The 20,765-nt window shown below is 43.2% G+C and overlaps 1 protein-coding gene across 1 annotated transcript in view; it reads right to left on the bottom strand.

Annotated features, from left to right (window-relative positions):
- The window catches only part of LOC126412254 (acetylcholinesterase-like), a 111,580-nt gene that overhangs the window by 84,339 nt on the left and 6,476 nt on the right, over window positions 1-20,765 (bottom strand). Inside the window, exon 2 of the mRNA XM_050081757.1 lies at window positions 5,559-5,678. Coding sequence (XP_049937714.1) covers window positions 5,559-5,678 — 120 coding nt within the window. The remainder of the gene's footprint in view (window positions 1-5,558; window positions 5,679-20,765) is intronic.

Raw genomic sequence — 20,765 nt, 5'->3', positions numbered from 1 at the left:
AAGATGGGACCTGGATAAACTGACTAAACCAGAGATTGTACAGAGTTTCAGGAAGAGTATAAGGGAAGCCGAGCTCGGGGAAGATCAGTTTGGATTCCGTAGAAATTTTGGAACACGTAAGGCAATACTGACCCTACGACTTATCTTAGAAGATAGATTAAGGAAAGGCAAACCTACGTTTCTAGCGTGACAGGAGTGGGGGAAAGAAATACAGTAGAAGAAGAATGGGTAGCTCTGAGGGATGAAGTAGTGAAGGCAGCAGAGGATCAAGTAGGTAAAGAGTCGAGGACTAGTAGAAATCCTTGGGTAACAGAAGAAATATTGAATTTAATTGATGAAAGGAGAAAATATAAAAATGCAGTAAATGAAGCAGGCAAAAAGGAATACAAACGTCTCAAAAATGAGATCGACAGGAAGTGCAAAATGGCTAAGCAGGGATGGCTAGAAGACAAATGTAAGGATGAAGAGACTTATCTCACTAGGGGAAAGATAGATACTGCCTACAGAAAAATTAAAGAGACGTTTGGAGAAAAGAGAACCACTTGCATGAATATCAAGAGCTCGGATGGAAACCCGGTTCTAAGCAAAGAAGGGAGAGCAGAAAGGTGGAAGGAGTACATAGAGGGTCTATACAAGGGCGATGTACTTGGGGAAAATATTATGGAAATGGAATAGAATATAGATGAAGATGAAATGGAAGATACGATACTGCGTGAAGAGTTTGACAGAGCACTGAAAGAACTAAGTCGAAACAAGGCCCCGGGAGTAGACAACATTCCATTAGAACTACTGACGGCCTTGGGAGAGCCAGTCCTGACAAAACTCTACCATCTGGTGAGGAAGATGTATGAGACAGGCGAAATACCCTCAGACATCAAGAAGAATATTATAATTCCAATCCCAAAGAAATCAGTTGTTGACAGATGTGAAAATTACCGAACTATCAGTTTAATACGTTACAGCTGCAAAATACTAACATGAATTCTTTACAGACGAATGGAAAAACTGGTAGAAGCCGACCTCGGGGAAGATTTGTTTGGATTCCGTAGAAATTTTGGAACACGTAAGGCAATACTGACCCTACGACTTATCTTAGAAGATAGATTAAGGAAAGGCAAACCTACGTTTCTAGCATTTGTAGACTTAGAGAAAGCTTTTGACAATATTGACTGGAATACACTCTTTCAAATTCTGAAGGTGGCAGGGGTAAAAACAGGGAGTGAAAGGCTATTTACAATTTGTAGAGAAACCAGATGGTAGTTATAAGAATGGAGGGGTATGTAAGGGAAGCAGTGGTTGGGAAGGGAGTGAGGCAGGGTTGTAGCCTACCCCGATGTTATTCAATCTGTATATTGAGCAAGCAATAAAGGAAACAAAAGAAAAGTTCGGAGTAGGTATTAAAATCCATGGACAAGAAATAAAAACTTTGAGGTTTGCCGATGACATTGTAATTCTGTCAGAGCCAGCAAACGACTTGAAAGAGCAGTTGAACGAAATGGACAATGTTTTGAAAGGAGGATATAAGATGAACATCAACAAAAGCAAAACGAGGATAATGGAATGTAGTCGAGTTAACTTAGGTGATGCTGAGGGAATTAAATTAGGAAATGAGACACTTAAAGTAGTAAAGGATGATTGCTATTTGGGGAGCAAAATAACTGATGACGGTCGAATTACAGGAGATATAAAATGTAGACTGGCAATGGCAAGGAAAGCGTTTCTGAAGGAGAGAAATTTGTTAACATCGAGTATAGATTTAAGTGTCAGGTAGTCGTTTCTTATAGTATTTGTATGGAGTGTAGCCATGTATGGAAGTGAAACATGGAGAATAAATAGTTTGGGCAAGAAGAGAAGGAAGCTTTCGAAATGTGGTGCTACAGAAGAATGCTGAAGACTACTAATGAGGAGGTACTGAATGGAATTGGGGAGAAGAGGAGTTTGTGGCACAACTTGACAAGAAGAAGGGACTGGTTGGAAGGACATGTTCTGAGGCATCAAGGGATCACAAATTTAGCATTGGAGGGCAGCTTGGAGGATAAAAATCTTTGAGGGAGACCAAGAGATGAATACACTACGCAGATTCAGAAGGATGTGGGTTGCAGTATGTACTGGGAGATGAAGAAGCTTCCACAGGATAGGGTATCATGGAGAGCTCTATCAAACCAGTCTCAGGACTGAAGACCACAACAACAACAACAAATTAAAATGGCTCTGAGCACTATGGGACTTAACATCTGAGGTCATCAGTCCCCTAGACTTAGAACTACTTAAACCTAACTAACCTAAGGACATCACACACATCCATGCCCGAGGCAGGATTCGAACCTGCGACCGTAGCAGCAGCGCGGTTCCGGACTGAAGCGCCTAGAACCGCACGGCCACAGCGGCCGGCAACAACAACATATTTGGAGTTCCGATTTTATTTATTTCGTAGCTAAATTAGCACATATGGCGTGGGTGGGGGGAGGGGTGCTGTCAGTTGCCACACTGCCGCTCTTCAGAGTTTGGTTAAAGCCATAAAATACCGTAAAATTAATAAAAACAATGACCTAAATCATGATTATGTGATAATATTAGACGTCTCCATACCGGAGAGGATGATGGCCCTGTGAGTTTCAAGCAACATTTCCTAAGTGAAGGATTTGGATGCAGATGTGATTGGAGAGGAGGCGGTATGAGAAAGGATGCAGGATGAATACTGGTAAAAGTAAGAAGGAAATTAGGTGGTAGGGAGCAGATGGGTAGGATTTCAGTTATGCAATGTGTATTGGACCCTTCGTTTGAAGTACAAGAACTAGGGTAAATGATAACACAGCTCTACAAAATAAAATTTTTTTTTCGTTGCCAGGGAAGTTTGAACGAAAATGGGATATTGTTATGATACTCATTCCGAGTATATTTGTACTTTTTCCAAATTGGCTCTGGTTTTTGAGATATAGGTTATTTGTGGAAATGAGAGTTTCATGTGGATAATATCGACTGCAGGGTCCATATATGGTGTAATGTATTTGCTACCTGTTTTTTAATTAGTGATATTGTACTATCTTTATTAAACAATTGTGCTCAGGTAGTGCATCTGTGTGGTTGAGGATTACATCATGCAAACATCTCACTGTCAGCATGTGTTCAGTCCTGTAGTGCGGTGCGTGTGTTGAAGATATTGAGGGTTGTGCAGATTTGAATTCGGCGGTACTCGACATTCATTTGTTGGCCGAGGTAATCCCCGCAACAGCCGATAGGTAGCGTTCAGTGTAAACAAGAAAAATGGCGATGGTCGAAAGTCACACACATGTGCAGTGCAGCGTCAAGGAGATAGAACCTTTTCATCGTGACGTAGCAAATAAGAGGTGAGTATTCATTTCACACAAAACAATTAATGATGTTTGTTGGATGTGATTGACATGCAAATACAAGAAAGTTCTGCATAATATGTAGTATTTGTGCAATTTTGTTTTAGGAAAACATGAGTTCTTCACGCCGTCTTTGTGTGAACCATCCAGATGAGTTCTGCTACATTTGTGGTGAATACGTTCTTCAGAAGAACAGGAAGAATATCACTCCTTTTGTGAAGGAAGCGTATCTGGCATATTTCGGAATTAAACTTGGAGATAAAGACAAGGCGTGGGCACCCCATAAAGTTTGTAAATGCTGTGTGGAGTGCTTACGGCAGTGGACAAAACGAAAAAGGAAAAGCTTAAACTTCGGAGTGCCTATGGTATGGCGAGAGCAGAAGAACCATACAGATGATTGCTATTTTTGCATTGTTAATGTGGAAGGTTTTAATAGGTTCAAAAAACGAAAGTGGGAATATCCCGATTTGGAGTCAGCAAGAAGACCGGTGGTGCACAGCAACGATGTTCCTGTACCAACCTTCACAACATTACCCACGCTAACATCATCAGATGACGATGTGCACGGCGAGGAATGTACAAGCAGTGGTTCGGAATACGAAGGACGTGAGACACAACCCCAGCAGTTCGACCAGAAGGAGCTCAGTGACTTGATACGAGAACTCAATCTTTCAAAGCAAGCATCAGAACTCTTTGCATCCAGGCTTAAGGAAAAGAACTGTCTTCATCCAAGTGTTAAAATAACAGCTTATCGGACGAGAGAAGAAAACCTTCTTCCATACTTCAACCAAGAAGAGGTTATAGTGTATTGCAGCAATATACCTGGACTTTTACTTGAATTGGGGCTGCCGGAATATAGACCAGAGGACTGGCGTCTCTTCATAGACAGTTCCACTAGAAGTTTAAAATGTGTTCTCCTACACAATGGCAATCGTTACGCATCTATTCCAATTGCCCACTCAACAAAACTTTGTGAAGCATATGCTAACATCAAGATGGTTCTGCAGAAAATTCAGTATATGCAGCACCAGTGGTTGATTTGTGTTGATTTGAAAATGGTGAACTTCTTGCTTGGACAACAAAGTGGATACACAAAGCACCCATGTTTTATCTGCATGTGGGATAGTAGGGCAAAGCACGAACATTGGAAGCAGAAAACATGGCCTCCAAGGGAACATATGGCTGTTGGTGAAGCAAACATCATCATGTTTGATGCAATTGACAGGATGAAATGATCTCAAGGAAGATTTCATGGTCTCATAGAGGAACGCAGTCGAAACCATCCGGGAAACGGTCACGAATTTATGGCGTTGTAAGGAAGATGAGGTGTGATGATGGAGCCGCACCGGAAAGCTACAGTTCTCAAGGAGCAATATATACAATGCGGTGTTGGAATTCTAGTCAGAGGGAGACATAACACTGGTGAACGTGTTCAAGATGTTTGGAGAGATGTAAGTTAATCAACTGTTTAGGCTACTGATGAGGGAGAGGAGACGGATATGGAAAGCAAGGCAGAGTCGTAAAATTCAAGGATTTGCAGGAAGTGATAAAACTTGGAAGTGACGGATATCTATGCAACAATTACATAGATGGGGATGGGACCGAGGAGGGTCTTGTAGCTACGTATAACAATCGATTTGTTTAGATCCTGAATTATACCAGTTGATAGTTCTTATACTAATCTGTGGTTTCTTTTGACTGTGGGGGTTCCACGTTATCTTTCTGTCGACTTTTAATTCGAGGAATTTCAAGTTTTTAGTACTGATTTGGTCGACAGAAGACTGTTAGGTAGAGGTCTCGAAAGCTTTGGTGGTTTTTATATAGGTACTTCCTTGGTTTTTGCACGATTGATTGAGAGGTACAACTGGCTAGACCAGATGTGACGTTATTGGGTTGGAGTTGGAGTGATTATTGAGACGAATGGAGCGTGGCATGGACAGAAAAGAAAACGGTCCGTCAGCATATTGGCGTAGGTAAGCGGGAGGGGACGATTTAAAAAGGTCGGCTGTATTTGTGAGATAAAGCATTTGATTCAGGACGGATCTGTAAGTGGAATTCACGGTGGTGCCCAGAGATGTAACGAATGAATAAGCAGTCATCTATTGTGAATGCACATTATGAGTGGTGTCTGCGACAGGTGCCACTGAATACTGAGTATTTTGAGCATGACTTGTAGAATAAGCGACAGAGCTGCGTGCGCAGTCTCACCTCTACCACCAGCGGTGACGCCTGGACTCCGGGTCGTGTTGCTTCAGCACTGGGGCGAGGTGTTGCCGAGATTCCAGGCTGTGACTCGGCAGTGTGGGGCCCCTGATGCAAGTACCGGCCCTGCAAACACACAAAACTGCTGCTAGTGCCGTCTCGTCTGCAGATAGTACTATCGTAACTATATCTTCAGAGTACTGTCACAGTGTAACATAATTATACAGTCTTGACATTATTGCTGTCAAAGTTTCTAACCTCTGGCAATGAGAAAGACACTAGCGCCACAGAATGCCAGTCGTGAGGTTAGTGTTTTTAAATACTTTTCTATTTAATTTACAAAATAATTCTATAGTTGTGCAGTCTAAGCGACAGTAAATTATCAGATGGTTCAAATGGCTCTAAGCACTATGGGACTTAGCACTTGAGGTCATCAGTCCCCTATACTTAGAAATACTTAAACCTAACCAACCTAAGGACATCACACACATCCATACCCGAGGCAGGATTCGAACCTGCGACCGTAGCAGCAGCGCGGTTCCGGACTGAAGCGCCTGGAACCGCTGATTATGAAATAAATGCAAAAAGAGGCGAATCTCACTGATTCAATGACATAAACGTTTTGTTATTTATCCACTGTCCCTGACGTAAAAGCTATGTTAAAAATCAATATACATGATAATACTCGCACTCGTCGTATATCTCAATTAAAAGTGTAGCTTACTGTCTGCTTGGAGCGCAGCTATCGCCTTGTACACTGAAGTGTCAAAGAAACCTTCCGTTCCTCTAGAGACTTGCGGTACACGACTGTTAGAAAGGGGGCAGGTTCTTTCGCGTACTCTGTGTAGAACCGAATTGGTATCCCGTCAGGTACAGTGGACAAGTGAGTTTGAAGTGGGGATTTTCCCGTACGACCATTTCAAGAGTGTACCTTGAGTATCAGCAATCGTATAAAACATCAAATCCCCGGAAAAAGATCCTGCAAGAACGGGACCAACGACGACTGAAGAGAATCGTACAATGTGACAGAAGTGCAACCCTTCTGCAAATTGCTGCAGATTTCAGTGCTGGGCCGTCATCAAATGTCAGCGTGCGAACCATTCAAAGAAACATCATCAATATGGGCTTTCGCAGCCGAAGCCCCACTCGAGTACCCTTGACGACTGCACGACGAAAAGTTTTACACCTCGCCTGGGCCCGTAAACATCGACTTTGGACTGTTGATGACTGGAAACATGTTGTATGGTCGGACGAGTCTCGTTTCAAATTGTATCGAGCGGATGGTCGTGCACGAGTATGGAGACAAGCTCATGAATCCGTGGATCCTGCATGTCATCAGGGCTGGTGGAGGCTCTGTAATTGTGTGGGGCGTATGCAGTTGGAGTGACATGGGACCCCTGATAAGTCTACATACGACTCTGGAAGAGGACACGTACATAAGCATGTCCATTGTGCATTCCGAGGAACTTGGGCAATTCCAGCAGAACAATGCTATAGCCCACACCTCCAGAATTGCTGGAGAGTGGCTCCAGGAACACCCTTCTGAGTTTAAACATTTCGATTGGCCACCAAACTCTGCAGATATGAACATTACTGATCATATCTAGGTTGCCTTGCAACGTGCTTTTCAGAAGAGATCTCAACCCCTTAGTACTCTTACGGATTTATGGACAGCTCTGCAGAAATCATGGTGTCATTTCCCTCCAGACATTAGTAGAGTACGTGCCCCGTCGTGATGTGGCAAAAAAATGGCTCTGAGCACTATGGGACTTAACATCTGTGGTCATCAGTCCCCAAGAACTTAGAACTACTTAAATCAAACTAACCTAAGGACGTCACAAACATCCATGCCCGAGGCAGGATTCGAACCTGCGACCGTAGCAGTCGCGCGGTTCCGGACTGAGCGCCTAGAACCCGTGATGTGGCAGTTCTGTGTGCTCGGGAGGGTGGGGTGGCGGTGGGGGGGGGGGGGGGGGGGGGGGAGGAGTCCTACACGATATTAGGCAGGTGTACCAGATTGTTTGACTCTTCAGTGTAGAAGGATGGTGTCAGAATGCCGGTGTGGATGCGTTTGATTCCATTTTCTGACTTCTCGTAATACAAGATCGAATCAAATTTGTTAACAATATTGTCATCAATCTGTTCGCCGACACTCAGTTTTCCGGAATTACGTGTTATTCATACACTAAAAAATCTACTCAAATTAGTTAAGGATTTTACGTAGATGTGATATTTCGGGGAAATTGCAACGTTTAGTAAGTATACTATCAGAATGTTCCATATTCAAAAGAAATCATCATCGTAGAGTTATCGGATCATCTGCTCTCCCAGTCCTTGATCTGCCAACCCAATGGATCAGCCACGAAATTTAGCTACAGTGAAAGAACGTTGTGAGTACACCGCTTGCCGTACACTGTGTGATGGGGGATGCAGAGAAGAACAGATAATGTGTACAGTATGAAAGTATGAATAGCAGTCTGAGAGAGAATGCAAGGGAATACTTGTGGTAACAGCAATATCATGATGCTTGAGTAGTCCACAAGTTCAGCAGCAGTCTGCAATTCCGAGGACCGAATTGTCCCATGGGTGGCGGGAGGGGGGGATAAATGTGCGGCATCGGCCTTAGACGAGCCTTTGAACCAGTGGAGAGGTATGCAGGCCAGTCACCTACATGATTTTGTAGTTAGGCAGTGCGGTAATGCCTGGCGTAGCGTGCAGTAACGAGGCCTTATACCATCAGCAGTGGTCTAGATTGCAACATGCCACAGCACAACGCTGCGTTTCGGCAAGCCACTAAGTGACGCGATGCTACCTCACATCACATCCGGCCAGAGTGAGTACGTAGGCCCCAAGCTCATCTTGTGGCAGCAGATTCCATCGGCACCATGCATTTGATTGGCGCAGTCTCCGTGCCAGTCATCGGTCGAATGTGCCTCACAGATCACCATCATCAACTATGTGATGTCGCTAGTCTTTGAGCCGCCATCTAGCCCTGATGGTTCTGGGCTTCAGATAATGAGTCGAGTCCTGCCCACCCATTGACTGCCGTTGCTTTCTCAGTTTTCACTTGGGTCATCGGGGCGTTCCAGCCGCCTTGGTCGCGCGCAGTATACGTCGCTAGGATATCCTTTATTTTCTGACTTCAGTTTTTTCAGTTTTTTTGAATGCTCCCCCCCCCCCCCCCCCCAGTACCGCTTGGATGACTCTGAAACATCTCTGTACAAAATTCTGTGGTGGCCGAAGCACTATAACCCCATGCCCACTTCAGCGCGTAAGGAACACGATCTTCCACATAACTCACATTGCTCATAGATGTCACGCTCAGCTTAACAGTACGTGCACGTGCAGTGCAGTCAGTTGTTTATTTGTTCCCACTCGCGTCGCATTATATTTTTGGACAAAGCAAGAATTCTGACAAGAGCTATTCAGCATTGTACTCAAAAACTTATTAATCGGCTTTCAGAGTGGAGAAACTAGCAAAAAGCGCGAAAAGATGTCAAGATGTATTCAAACGCCGTCAAATTTATGAATAATTTGGACAATTTATTTGATGTCGCACTTTTCAATGCTCTACAAACAATCAAGCCGGAAAAAAGACATAATGTTTTTACTTCGACAGTGAGTGCCAGGTCGTAAAGCTTGATATTCAGTAGTAGACGGTGATGCTGTAGGTACAAGAGTAGGGGTGAGTGCAAAGAAAATTGAAATAACAAAACGCAAACGAAACAAAAGTGTACTCCATCTACGTCTACATTTTCTGCTTTACTTCCTTCTTCATTATCTCCAGATCAGATATGACATTTTCAATTTAAGGTGAAATTAACGTTATTAGAACGTACTGACAGTTTGTTGGAGAATGCTGCAAGTCAAGGAACCGAACAGTGCTGAAAAATTAGCGGTTTTTTTCGATAGGTGACATTTGAATATAAGAGATTCTGCATAAATTCGGCAACAGCAGAGGGACTTGGTCACCACAATTTAGAGCTCTGTATTAATAAATCACTTCTTCATAGGGATGGGCAGAAGAAGAGATGAGAACAGTCTGAAACAATAAAGCCAGGTTTGTAGAACGATATTTCTAGAGTTCTTACCATTCATTGGGAAGGTAAACTGTAGCCGTCATCACTGTTTAGTTTGAGGACAATGAACAACTCATTGGCTTTCCGGTGCTGAGGGCAACGTACAAACCCTCTGCTGCTGCACAACTGCCTTAAGCAATGGTCGTCCCAATGAGGCATACATCGTACTTGAACGCAAAATGGACAGGGAGTTGTTGTATCTACTATACCGTCATCACTTTCGTGAACTTATTTTGTGAAGGACACCGTGAAACAAGCAATCGTGACATACCAGTTACCAAACTGTTGAGATAAAACCAGTGTCAGTAATTTTGATTCTGGAAAGAATATTGTGGATTTGTTTTTTTAATGAGTAACAAATTAAGGAGATGTTAGGCTTCTATGAAAGTGAATTGGAGACTCCAAAAGTGAGAGGTGATTACAGTACACTCGCAGATCTCCGTGTAAAAATTTTGGAAGCAGACTTTAGAAAAACTGAAAATATACTCTGCTGGAGCAATACGTCAAGAAAGATGCATGTTAAAAGCAATTTATTGCTTAATATGTTTCTGCTAATATCGTAGCTTGAACTATCCGCTAAAAATAAAAATACATTGAGAGATGTCTTTCTTTTCATCGTGAGTGCTTATGCCAAATCGTGGCTGCAGTGCAATGGAGCTGTAAAAGTTCCACGTCCGAATCTCTGCTTATTAGAAGAGCTGAGATCGTATGAAAGGACTGGTTCTATGATATCAAAACCGTCTGTAAAGAAATGTAGTCATCATTTGTCATATTTATCAGAATAGTTCTCTCCTTTATTGCTCTTTAATGATAAACCAGACGTGCACACCAACATCAAAAAGGCAGTAAATTTGGACAGGGAGAATCCACAACTCGAAAACAGATATGTTTCTTTCTGTGGAGAAGTGGATGGACGACTAGATGGTAAGCTTAATATTATTCTGATTACCATTTGTTATTGGTTTTCATTCTTAAAGTTATATATCCTTCCTCAAGCATGTTCCATATCAAGAAAGAGTAGCCTTCTGTTCTCCTCCTTGAAGATTATGGACGTTAGTTTTATTCAAGAATGCTCTCATAGGAGCTGAACGAGCAACACTTTATATTTACACACTACACGGACAGTTAAGGAGTTAAAAACTGTTGATGACCCTGCTGAAATGTGTGTTAAATTAATGCAAAATTTTTACGGATTGTTGACTGTAGACGAAGAGCAAAAGGAATTTGTATTCCGCAGTGTTCAAGAATATCGTAGACCGTACCCCGATTGCAAGAAAGAAGCACTGAAAAGAAAATATTTTCAAGAGCACTAATCGCATCCCGAAAAGCAAATAGGTATTTCATTTTGATGTATACAACCTTCAATAACTTTTGCACTGACTAAAATTAAAATTATCTGTATTAAAATTTGTCTCTCCAGTTGGCAATGATTAATGTCGTCCTACTGATATGAAATTTTTTCGTAGCCGGCCGCGGTTTCCGAGCGGTTCTAAGCGCTTCAGTCCGGAACAGCGCGACTGCTACGGTCGAAGATTCGAATCCTGCCTCGGGCATGGATGTGTGTGATGTCCTTAGGTTAGTTAGGTTTAAGTAGTTCTAAATTCTAGGGGACTGATGACCTCAGATGTTAAGTCCCATAGTGCTCAGAGCCATTTGAACCATTTGAACCATATTCGACTCCTGTATATTCTACATTTTCAAAATAACTTTATCAATCACGTTAGACATGTTACGCTACAGTACGTCTCGTACGAAGGCAGATAGTAATGACAAAAAAGTAGACAAAGAAGAGGACAACAACGATACAATTGTATGAAACGTGCTGCAAGGAACTACTAGGTAATGATTACAGGTCATATATTGCTTCACAAATGCAATCTGATAACACACGTTTACCGTTAATGAAAATCGACGAGATAAAACATTTGATTTATATCCCTTATCTTCTCTACCGAGAAGGATAATGTGTTCCGGGTAACATGGACATCACTGATATTTCATAAACTCTGCAAGATGCCGAAACCATGTTTTCCGTGACTCAAACTACACAAAAGACAGAGAATTTTGCAATATACACAAAAACACTAAAGCATTTGTACCTTTTGCTAGAGGAAAAACATATTTTCTACAGGTATTTTCATTCCTGAAATGAGGACTAGAATAAATGCAACTGTGATTAATGTTTACAGAGGAAAGCACACATAGATACCCCTGCAAAGTTTAACATACGGTTATGAGTCTGAAATCTGCAGCAAAGTTCACTTTCAGCCCTATTTTGTGATACTCGCGTAGCAAGTTAGGAGAAGATCCGCTACACCCGATGACATGTACAGGACATTTCCTGTTATACGAGGCCTATTCGGAAAGTAAGGTCCGATAGGTCGCAAAATGTAAACCAGCAGGTTTTATTTGCAACATTTAGCTACATCTTCCAATTACCGCTCTACATACTCACCGCTCCGAATTAGACATTTGTCGTGGCATTGTACCAACTTCCCAATACCCTCGTTATAGAAGCAAGCCGCCTGTGTTCTTGCCAATTCTCTACGCTGGTCTACAGCTCGTTGTCTGTGCCAGAACGTTGTCTTCATAGTTAGTGGTTCATGTAAGCAGCTATGAAACTCAGGGAGAGTCAATTACAAACATCGAACATCGAAAACGGTGCAGGAACATTTCCATTGTCCCTTCAGAATGCGGCCGAGAACTGTCATGAAGAAGGAAACGCATGACAGTTATTTTATGTGGGCTGCATGACATCAGACGAAATCTCACACCAGGCCTTCATACTTGGCGGGAGACACTACTGTTCTAGGTATATTTACGTGTTCACTGTGCGTTCAGAACTGAAAAGAGCGACGTGACACGATCGACAGGCATATTAGAGACACTTCCAAACACATCTGTGAAAAGCTGCATCGGGTTTTCCCTATGATTTCCATTTCGCACCCCATCGAACCATACTTTCCGAATAGCCCTCGTATTTTTCGAAACTTTTCGCTCAAAGCACTGAAAATATGTCAGAATACATTGGTACCAACTAAAGAGGTGCAATAGTAAAGACTACATTCATCCCCGGAGAAGCGGTGTTCAATTCTTTATCTACCACTAAACCACTCCAGGTGAATGTAACGCATATTCCCTTGAATGAGCCTCATACTTGTACGGCTTAATTGGGCCATTGTTGTCATACCGCAAAATTTTAAAAATGTCAACGTTATTTACAATCCCAATTTCGGTAAGTAATGGCACACTTCGAGCTGCATCAGTGCAACTGCATTACTGTTAAGAGGATATCATCTTCGTGTCAACAGTGTTTACATCTTCCATGTATGCATTGACGTCATAGTAGTTATTACTTGAAAACAGCACAACAATCCTAATAGTAAATACACAGATTTAATAAAACTCCAGGTAAAACGTATTGCAACTTCCAAAATACTGCGGGGCTGTGGACACCATTAAACACATAATAATAACGCTAAATGACGATCTTCATTCCTTCGGACAGTCAGTTTTAGAATATTGGAAGACAAGTGCTGCAATTCGCTCCAAAAATACAGTTCTGTCATTATCTTTTGGAGGTACAAAAAAATAAATTAATATTTTCTTGGCGAACTATCATCATTACCATCGTTTCGCTACCAGACCAAAGATACGGAACATTGCTCCTTTATTGGCTCCTGTCAGCTGCTTTTTAGCATCAGTCAGCTCTCATATATGTCTCAGATTTCTCGAATGTCACTCCATTTTCTTCTTGCCTTTCATGTGGTCTACGCCTATGTAGCAAGAAAAGGAATACCTTCAAAGGGAGGAAACTTGATAATTCAGCCCGATGACAAGTCCTACCCATTTAAGGGGATTATTGTCATTAGGACCAGATTATTTCGTTCTTTATACACTGAAGATGCCTCGTGAGTCACTGACATGGCTAACGGAGGTGGCTTGAGTGCCTCAGCCGCAACCGACGGTTATCTCTGGAGAAGCAAGACAAACGAGCGTTTCCTGTGGAGGGGCAACAGCCTTTACAGTAGTTGCAGGAGCAACAGTTTGTCCTTGCAACACCAGCCAACATGCTGTGCTGGCACAGCGAACGGCTGAAATCAAGGGGAAACTACAGCCAGTACTTATCTCGAGGACATGCAGCTGCCGGCCGCTGTGGTCGAGCGGTTCTAGGCGCTTCAGTCCGGCACCACGCGGCTGCTACGGTTGCAAGTCCGAATCCTGCCTCGGGCATGGATGTGTGTAATGTCCTTAGGTTAGTCAGGTTTAAGTAGTTCTAAGTCTCGGGGACTGATGGCTTCAGATGTTAAGTCCTATAGTGTTTAGAGCCATTTGAACTGTTTTTGACATGCATCTCTACTGGGTGGTTAAATGATTCTGGCATCCTATTGGGTAAAATATTCGGAGGTAAAATAGTCCCCCCATTCGAATCTACAGGCGAGGACTACTCAGAATGATGACGTCCATCAAGAAAAATTAAACAGGCATTCTACGGATCAGAGAGTGGAACGCTAGGTCCCTTAATTTCGTAAGTAGGTTAGGAAACCTAAAAATAGAAATGAATAGGTTGAAGTTAGATATAGTAGCGATGATCAGTGGCAGGATGAACAGGACTTTTGGTCAGGTGTGTACATGATTATAAATGCAAAACCAAATAGAGGCAATACAGGAGTAGATGCTAATAATGAACAATAAAATAGGAATGCACGTAAAGTACTATGAGCAAGACAGTGAACATATCTTCGAAGCCAAGATAGAGGCAAAGCCAACACTAACCAGAGTAGTACAAGTTTATATCCCCCTAGCTCCTTAGATGATGAAGATATTGAAAGGATGTGTGATGAGGCAAGAGAAATTCTTCAGATAGTTAAGGAAGACGAAAACTCAGTTGTGATGAATGATAGGAATTCGGTACTAATTAGAGGAAGGAAAGGAAAAACAGTGGGAGAATATGGAAAGGGGGAGAAAATGAAAGACGGTGCCATCTGGCAAAATTTTACACAGAGCACAATCAACACTTAGTTTAACGTCGTGAAAGAACATAGTATAGGTCGAAGAGGTATGGAGACCCTTGACGGTTTCAGGCTGATTGTATAATGGGGAGACTGTTATTTCAGAACCAGATTTTAAACTACAAGACTTATTCGGTGGCAGATATGGACTCTGAACACAATTTCTTGATCGTGAAATGTAAATTAAAACTGAATAAATTCCAAAAAGGTAGGAAATTAAGGTGATGGGATATGGATAAGTTGAAAGAACCATAAGTTGTTAAGAGCATCAGAGGGAGCATTGGGTAACGACTGACTGCAACAGGCGAAAGGAACATACACTCAAGCTCATAAATTAGAGATAATGCTGATACACGGTGAAACAACGCTCTGGTGGGCGGTTTGCGGGTTTAAATCACCTCAGGGTATGACCATGCGGTGCATTTGACATGCAGTCGTCGCACGGTGGCGCTGACAGCAGTCCACATATGCAGAGGTGTGTTGGTGCATGTCAGAGTACGGTGCAGCGAGTAAGTGTGCAGACGTTTTCAGATGTGCTAATGGTGACTGTGTGTTAAAAATGGCTCAAAGAACACATATTGATGACGTTAAGATGGGTAGATTACTAGGGCGACTGGAGGCTGGTCAAACACAGCAGGTCGTAGCACAGGCACTCCATATGCCAGAAAGTGTGATCTCAAGATTATGGCAACGATTCCAGCAGACAGAAAACGTGTCTAGGCGTTACAGTATGGGACGTCCACAGTGTACAACACCACAAGAAGATCGAGCTCTCACCATCAGCGCCCGCAGACGGCCACGGAGTACTGCAGGTAGCCTTGCTCGGGACTTACAGCAGCCACTGGAACAGTTGTCTCCAGACACACAGTCTACAGACGACTGAACAGACATGGTTTATTCGCCCGGAGACCTGCAAGGTGCGCTCCACTGACACCTGGTCACAGGAGAGCCCGTAAAGCCTGGTGTCAAGAACACAGTACATGGTCATTGGAACAGTGGTCCCAAGTTACGTTCACGGACGAGTCCTCGTTTACTCTGAACAGTGATTCTCGCCGGGTTTTCATCTGGCGTGAACCAGGAACCAGATACCAACTCCTTAATGTCCTTGAAAGGGACCCGTATGGAGGTCGTGGTTTGACGGTATGGGGTGGGACTATGATTGGTACACGTAGAGCCTTGCATGTCTCCGACAGAGGAACTGTAACAGGTCTGGTGTATCGGGATGTCATTTTGCCTTTTTAGGGGTGCAGTGGGTCCACCCTCCTCCTGATGGATGATAACGCACGGCCCCACCGAGATGCCATGGTGGAGGGGAACCTTGAAACAGAAGATATCAGGCGAATGGAGTGGCCTGCCTGTTCTCCAGACCTGCACCGCATCGAGCACGTCTGGGATGCTCTCGGTCGACGTATCGCTGCACGTCTTCAAACCCCCTACGACACTTCAGGAGCTCCGAAAGGCACTGGTGCAAGAATGGGAGGCTATACCCGACAGCTGCTCGACCACCTGATACAGAGTATGCCGACCCGTTGTGCGGCGTGTGTGCGTGTGCATGGTGATCATATCCCATATTGATGTCGGGGTACATGCGCGTTTTGTAGCACATGTGTTTCGGGACCTTTTTCTCAACTTATCACCAATACCGTGGACTTACAGATTTGTGTCGTGTTTGTTCCCTATGTGGCTATGTTGTTAGCGCCAGTTGTGTTTAGTGCCACGTTGTGTGGCACCACCTTCTGCAATTATCATTAATTTATGAGCATGAGTGTAGTAGATGATGAAAGGGTAGCTTTGAAAGGTGAAAGGCAATGAAGGATCAAACAGTTAAAAAGACAAGGCCTAGTGGAAATTCTTGGGTATCGCAGGAGATAATAAATTTAATTATTAAAAGAAAATATTAGTAGCAAATGAAGCAGGCGAAAACAAATACAACCGCCTAAAAAGTGAGACAGAGTATGTGCAAAACGGCTAATCAGGAATTACCAGAGAACAAATTTAATATTACAAAAGCATGTACACCAGGGGAAAGACAGCTGCCGCCTGCAGGAGAATTAAGCAGGTCTCTGGAGAAAAGAGAGGCAGCTGAATGAATATCAAAAACTCAGATGGAAACCCTGTACTAAGCAGAGAAGGGGAAGTTGAAAGGTGGAAGGATTATGTAAAGGGCCCATAGAAGGGAAGTAATTAGAAGGTAATATTACAGAAAGGGGAGAGGACGTAGATGAAAATTAGAGGTAGGTATGATACTGCGAGAACAATTTTACATAACACTGTAAGGCCTAAGACGAAACAAGGCCCTGGAGAACACGTGATTCCCTCAGACTTGTTGATACCTTTGTGAGAGCCAGCCATGACAAAACTAATCCACCTGGTGTGCGAGGTATGTCATACAAGAGAAATACCCTCAGACTTTAACAAGAATAGAATAAATCCATTTCCAAAGAAAGTAGGTTGTGGTAGGTATGAATATTATCGGAATATCAGTTTAATAATTCACGGCATCATTATTTACAGAAGAATGCAAAAACTCGTAGTAGCCGACCTCGGGGAAGATCAGTTTGGGTTCCGGAGAAATGTTGCAACACGCGAGGCAATGCACACCCTACGGTTGATAATGTAGCTTAAAGAAAGGCAAACCTACTTCATAGCTTTTGTAGAGTTAGTGAAAGCTTTTGTCAAAGTTGAGCGGAACACACTCTTTGAAAATTTGAAGACAGAAGGGGTAAAACACAGCGAGAGAAAGAGTGTATACAACTTGTACAGAAACCAGTCAGCTGATGTAAGAGTCGAAGGACTTGACAACGAAGCAGCCGTTGATAGGGGAATGAGACAAACATGCAGACTATCTCCGAAGCTATACATCATGTACATTGAGCAAACAGTAAAGGAAGATAAAGAAAAATTTGGAAAGGTATTGAAGTTCAGAAAGAAGAAGTAAAATTTTTGTGGCTGGCCAGTGACATTGAAATTCTGTCAGAGAGAGCAAAGTACTTGGAAGTGCAGTTCAACGGAATGGGAAATGTCTTGAACGAAAGATATAAAATGAATATTAACAAAAGCAAAACAAGGATAATTGAATGTAGTCGAATTAAATCAGGCGATACTGAGGGAATTAGATTCGGGAATGAGACACTAGAAGTAGTAGATTAGTTTTAGTACTTCGGTAGTAAAATAACTGATGATGGCCGAAGGAGAGAGGATAGAAAATGTAGATTGGTTACAAGAAGAAAAGTGTTTCTCAAGAAGAGAACTCTGTTAACTTCAAATATATGTTTAAGCCTTAGAAGTTTTATCTGTAGGCATTTGTATGGAATGTAGCCTTGGAAGTGAAACACGGATAATAAGCGATTGCGACAAGAAGAGAACAGAAGCTTTTAAATGTGATGTTGCAGAAGAATGCTGAAGATTATATAGGTGGATCGTACAACTAATAAGGAGGTACTAAACAAAATCGGGGAGAAAAATTTGTGGCATAAGTTGATCAAAAGAATGTCTCTGCTGATAGGATACATCGTGAGGCGTCAAGGAATCGTCAAATTATCAGTTTAGCAATGGAGGGAGATGTGTGTTTTTGTGTGTTTGTCGGAAGGGGGAAGGGGGGGGGGAGGGTTGATACTTGAGGAAGCAGCCCAAGACGAGTTCAATAAGCAGGTTCAAATGGATGTGGGTTGCAGTAGCTATTCTGAGATGAGACTTGCACCGTATAGATTAGCGTGGAGAGCTGCATCAAAGCAGTCTTCGGACCGCTGCTACATCATACACTGGTAGGTCAAAACATTATGACCACGTGCTTAAGGGCGTGTTGGTCCGCCATTGGAAAGCAACGTAAAAGCGTTGTTCCGCGGCGTGGGTTCAACAAGTAGCTGATAGGCCTTCGGTGGTACATAGCACCAGATGTCAACGAACATATAACGCAGTTCCCGTAATTTACAGATCAGTGGTTTCAGAGAACGGAACGGGTACCCAGTAGTGTCTTAGATCTGTTACATCGGGTTCTGATCAGCAAATCCGAATCAAGTGACCAACAGACAACCTGAGTTAACTATTATGCTCTTGAAAGCGCTGTAGGATGTTTCTCGCCCCGTAGTGGAGACATTTATCATGTTGGAAGGTGCCATTGCCGTCCCAGGTAAACATCAGACATGAAGGGTTGCAGGTGATCCGAAATAATCTTCAAGGAATCCAAAACTATCATGGTGTCTTGGATTACTACAACAAAAACCGTGAACATCCAGGTGAATGTCCAATATAGCTTCATAGTGCCCCCACCATCATGCGTCCGATGCACAGTGTATGTTTCGAGCAACCATTCACTTGAATGACGGCGTATAAGAGCACGATGATCGACTTTGCGTAACAAGAAACGGATTCATTCAATCAGGTGACACGTTTCCATCGCAATGATCCGCTGCCCACAGCAGTCGTTATGGGCAATGTCGTTCGTTCAACGTGGAAAAGCATAGCCGCCGTCTGCTGTGGAACTCGGTGTTCAACAATAGACACTGGACGGCGTGATCCAGGACAACTGTGTCTGCACCAGCACCGTATTCTGTCGTCAGATGTGCCATCGTTCGCCACCTACCCTGCTTTACAGAACAGGGAAGCTTTCAACCTACACGTTCTGTGAGGACACGTGGACGTCCGACACCTTGTCGCCTACTGGTGGTTTCAACGTCTTCAACCACTTTCTGTACATGATTACAACAGAAGCACAAAAACAGCTGGCCAAATTCACCGTTTCCGAGGTGCTCGTTCCAAATGCCGGGCCGTAACACGCTTGCACTACCTGATCAAAAGTAACCGAACGCCTATTGGTGTGAATTAATGTCGGCTGTGACCAGCCTCATCGATTATAAAGGCTTGAAACCTGCTGGAGACACTTCCAACGTGATGTCTGAATCTCTGTGGAGGAGTGTCAGCCCATTCTTCCTCAAGAGCCGAAACCAGACAAAGTAGTGATGTTGGACTTTGGGGTATGGAGCCGAGTCGAAGATCTGACTCAGTCCAAATGCTCTCCATTGGGTTCACACCGAGACTCTGGGCAGGCCAATCCACTGCAGGAACGTTGCTGTCCACAAACCATTATCGATGCTGCTTTATGACAGAGTGCAATGAAACAATCATGCCCTCGAGCTGTTTCTCTGATGTACGCAGTGCACTATGGCGTAAAATGTGTTTCACATTCTGCGTTTTCTTAAGTGAAGTAGGATAACCACATTGTAATCTCACCCACACCGTAACATCACCTACTTCACTGTTCGCACTACACATAGTGGCAGGTAATGATCTCCAGCCATTCGTCAGATCCAAACCCATCCACCAGACTGCCACAGGGTACAGCGTGATTTATCACTCCAAATAATTCGTTTGAACTCGCCCACTGCCCAATGCTCTTCACTCCACTTCAAGGGTCGCTTGACACTCACTACATAAGTGTAAGGCGTATAGGGAGTCGCTCGTTCATTGTACCCCATTCTTTGTTTCGCCATACGCCCAGTCACTGTGCTGCCGGGACTGCTGGTAGCCCTGTGGAACTTAGTAGTGATTTCTTACGCTGATTTCATGCGTTTTTTATAGCCACCGTCCGAAATTCTCGACGGTCCCTATCCACTGGTACATGACGTCATCTTGATCTCAGTTTGCGGATTTTCATTCACTTTTCCACTTCACAATCAGATAACCAATGCTCGACTTGGGTAGCTTTAGAAAGGCTGAAATGTCGCTCCTGGATTTAATGACTAGCTCACGTTCGAAGTAAGTACTCATCTTTTAACCTACCAATTCTGCTGTTTCTCTACTGACAACACAGTACTCTTCGCTTTCTTTTACACTGGCGAATGCGCATATCGCGAATCTAGTGGCCAATTCCACATTACGTAGGGGTGTCCGGATACCCTGGCTCAAAAAGTGTACTCTGGAAGCCAATGCATATTACACGGCTAAGGGTACATAGTACCAGTGTAACCCATTTCTTTAGTACTCCATTCGCGTATCAAGCAGTGGAAAACTGACCTCTCAGTATATCTCTAAAGGCCGTAATGTTGCTTATTTCATTCTCGCTATCCTTAGGCAACATAGACGTCAGCAACAGCATAATGACCGCACAGTCTTCTTTAGATATT

Source organism: Schistocerca serialis, chromosome 7 (assembly GCF_023864345.2).
Source record: "Schistocerca serialis cubense isolate TAMUIC-IGC-003099 chromosome 7, iqSchSeri2.2, whole genome shotgun sequence".
NCBI lineage: Eukaryota > Metazoa > Arthropoda > Insecta > Orthoptera > Acrididae > Schistocerca > Schistocerca serialis.
This window is presented reverse-complemented; position numbering and strand designations above follow the sequence as displayed.